This window comes from Periophthalmus magnuspinnatus, chromosome 1, assembly GCF_009829125.3.
Source record: "Periophthalmus magnuspinnatus isolate fPerMag1 chromosome 1, fPerMag1.2.pri, whole genome shotgun sequence".
NCBI classification, from domain to species: Eukaryota; Metazoa; Chordata; class Actinopteri; order Gobiiformes; family Gobiidae; genus Periophthalmus; species Periophthalmus magnuspinnatus.
Window position 1 is genome coordinate 3,546,257 of NC_047126.1, and position 3,709 is coordinate 3,549,965.

General features: G+C 49.6%; 1 protein-coding gene across 1 annotated transcript; it reads right to left on the reverse strand.

Annotated features, from left to right (window-relative positions):
- Nucleotides 1-409: 409 nt before the first annotated feature.
- LOC117376927 (transcription factor Sox-10-like) lies at nt 410-2,843 on the reverse strand. The gene is made up of 4 exons (XM_033973440.2): nt 2,737-2,843; nt 1,922-2,518; nt 1,493-1,764; nt 410-1,420 (listed from the first exon to the last, which is right to left on the reverse strand). Exons 2-4 carry the CDS (start codon nt 2,356-2,358, stop codon nt 654-656), a joined length of 1,476 nt encoding a protein of 491 aa, XP_033829331.1. The 5' UTR covers nt 2,359-2,518; nt 2,737-2,843; the 3' UTR covers nt 410-653.
- Between the last annotated feature and the right edge of the window lie 866 nt (nt 2,844-3,709).

Consider the following 3,709-nt stretch of genomic DNA (forward strand, 5'->3'; position numbering starts at 1 on the left):
TGAAGTTGTTTTGTAGTTAAGCACAGACAAACAGACTCTATCTACATCAGAGGAGGAAAAACATCACCGCTGTGAGAGCTCGGGCCTGTCAGAGGAACCGTCTGGAGCTTTTCAAACACAGAACCTGCTTTTCCCCGTAGCAGTGGTGCATTTGATGTGGAGTCAAACTGATCACACTAAAATATCATCGACAATAATCTTACTACTTATATAAAATAACACAATAACATTACACGTCTGCTTTAGTTTGGTTAATAACATCTGATTATGTTGTTACAAACCAAACGACGGTCCACAGTCACAGTCCACTCTGTTCTCTCTGTTCTCTCTGTTCTCTCTGTTCTCTGTTCTCTCTGTTCTCTCTGTTCTCTGTTCTCTCTGTTCCTCTGTGTTCAGAGTCTCTGGCGGCTGTGACACAATCACACAGTGAGTATTGTTTTTAAGGCCTTATAAATGCTTGCATGGTATTGGCTAAAAAAGTAAAAATGTCTTAACATCAAAATGGCACAGACACACTCTCAGACATCACAGACGTAGAAGTCCTCCACCTTCAGACGTTATTATCACTTCAGTCCAGTTTCTACGTCTCTGACCCAGTACACACACATTCATCCACACACACTTCCCATGATTCCCTCTGCTCTGCTCCTACTCTAAGGCCGTGTGAGTGTAGTGTAAACAGGCTGCTCCCAGTGTGTAGGGCTGTGTGAAGGGGCCACACTGGCGGGGTCTCCTATGGTGGTGTACAGGGGCCTCTGTGTGGGGCCCATGTAGGAGAAGGCTGAGTACAGCCCTGGAGCCTGACTGGAGTGGGCGTAGTAGGCTCCGGGCCCCTGGTGCTCCCCGTACTCAAACTGAGCCCTGGAGGCCAGGGAGGGAAAGGCCGAGCCGTAGTGGGGCAGGCTCAGGGGGGTGTAGGTCACGTGGGTGCCGGACGAGGGGGAGGACGAGGCTTCGGCGTAGTGGCTCCCAGACGCAGATTCGCTCTTGATCTGGGCCTTGGCGGGGTCTGAGGGCGACGGAGAGGTCTGAGACTGCTGCTTGGACAGCCAGGCGGAGTGCCCGCTCGCGGCCGCCAGGGCGTAGGCATATGAGGAGGTGGAGGGGGGCCCGGCCGACGCCGCGCTGCTCTGAGGGTGGCCGTTGGGCGGCAGATACTGGTCAAACTCATTCACATCAAAAGGTTCAATATTGGACATAACATCGTGGCTGATTTCTCCAATGTCCATCGTGCCGAAGTCAATGTGTGGTTTTGCACCGGATGAGGTAGAACTAGACGCTCCCTCAGCCCCCACCCCCAGCGCCCCCCTGGACCCCCCTGAAGCTCCTGCACCTCCCTCACGTTTGGAATCGGACAACTTTCCAGACTGTAGCTCTGTTTTTGGGGTGGTGGGAGGGGTGGGGGGACTGTGACCTTGACCTAAAGAGAAGATAAAGGTTTATTTTCCATGTGGCAGATGAACTTCACACTAGAGAAACACTGAGCTCATACCTGCAGAGTGGTGGTGGTGGTGATGGTGGTGATGGTGCAGCTCTCCCAGAGGAGACGCAGCCCCGTTATGCTCCAGGTGCAGGGTCTTGTAGTGGGACTGGGAGTGACTGGCCTCCCCTTCCCCCTGGCTGTCCGTCTCATTTACAGGCGTCAGTTTGCCGTTCTTGCGCCTCCGGGGCTGGTACTTGTACTCGGGGTAGTCCTTCTTGTGCTGTTTCCTCAGTCTCTCCGCCTCCTCGATGAATGGCCTCTTGTCGTTTTCGTTTAGCAGCCTTCAGGAAACAACGACAGATTTAGATCTCGGAGCCTATAGCATGTACTCATTTATTTTTAAGTTTTTAAAACACTTTGTTCAGTTTATTTTCTAAACATGCACATGTCCTTTAAAATAACTTATGGCGCAGTTGATAAAAGCAGATCTGTACAAACCTCCACAGTTTCCCCAGAGTCTTGCTGAGCTCTGCGTTGTGCAGATGTGGATACTGGTCCGCGAGCTTCCTGCGCGCGGCCTGGGCCCACACCATAAACGCGTTCATGGGCCTCTTCACGTGCGGCTTGGCTTTACTGCCGCTGTTGACGCGCACGGGCATTGGCACCAGTGTCCAGTCGTATCCGTCCAGCACCTGACTCACCGCCTCCCTGATGCCGATGGGAAAACGATCGTCCTCTTCGTCCGATTTGGCCCTGGACTGGCTCCCGTCCTCTGAGTCTTCAGCCACACAGAGCGTGGTGAGCTGCTGCTGTGCGCCCAGAGGCGAGTCCTGCGCGCCCACCGCGCCACAGTGCGCAGGAGACAGAGAGTGCGCATCTTCAGAGCCTCCGGGACTCAGCTCTGCCTCAGACAGGCTGTGATCCTCAGCGGACATTCTGCTTCTGTTTTGTCTCTAACAAATGATGAAGTGGAAAAAGTGTCTTTGTGTTTTAGATTTTCTCTTGTTTGACTCGAGTCACTGCTCCTTCACCAAATCCATGGCCGTGCGTAAAGTATCCAAACCCTCGGCTCAAAACCGACTTTACTATTTATTCCTGTGAAGAAAAAATATTAAAAAATAAAACAACTTTTTCCAACACTTCCGCTGTTCTGTTAAAGAAGAGGACGATGTTATTTAAATAATAAAAATAAACCATCTGAATTTAAGACACTGAAGTGGCAAATCATAAAAACTTGTGACAATCCACATAAAACTGGAGCGAAATATTTTCTTTTAATCCGAAAAATGAGTATTTAAAATTACATAACTTACCAGTTGAGCTGTCCAGTGGTTGGACATGGGAGTGTGTGGCTGACTGTGGAGCAGATGAATGGCTGCTCTGTGTGGCGACAGCGGAGCTTAAAGAGCGCCTTGTGAAACGCACTGGCAGGAGAAAAAAATGGAAAATATTCCCAGAGAGACAGCATTCCAACACACACCCGCCCCGCCCACCCGCGCAGCGCGGGCCTCTCATTGGTCCAGTCTTTACGCGTGGGCTCTGTGATTGGCCCTTAATGTGACTCCGTCCATCAGTGGGACATTTCCAAGTAGAAGAGGTGAGATGTTACTTTGCAGCGGCTGCGCTCGCTCCACAGAGCGTCCATTTACAGCAGCTAAAGGCCCGCTTTGTTGGACGCGTTGACATGTAATATCAAACAAATAAACAATCATGAGTAGAGTTATTGCACAGCGCGCTGCCTCCTCAAAAAGCCACTGCGCAACAGTAAACTTCAACACTTGAGATAATCGTGAACCTCCCAGCTCCTGTTTAGAGTTTTAATCTGACTCAGGTCACAGATAAAACTTTAACACGCGTGAATCTTACACTAATTAAAACATTCCATGTGATGGCCTTTTTCTCTAGGCCTATTACTGTCATTAACTTTGGTCTGAAACCACAATAACTTTATGGCTCGATTAGTCCAAATATCAGCTCCACCTTGTCTCACACTTCAGGCTTTAAACGTGACGCACGAGGCCGTGTTTTTCCTTCGCCCCTGATGTGACTCAAAATGTTACTATGACAATTAAATGTGACCAAATCTTCGCTTTTTCATTCAAAGTGATTATTCATTTTCCATCTGATCCTGGATGGCTGCTCTTCAGTTTAGTGTTTCAGGTGTTTCAGGTGTTTCAGGTCCACAGGAGCTGGACTCTTCTGTTGGATCTGAAGTTCCACGAGGCCACGTTCATCTACATTTTGTATTTGTGCCATAAAAATACGTTTTCTCGGTTTAATGTGAGT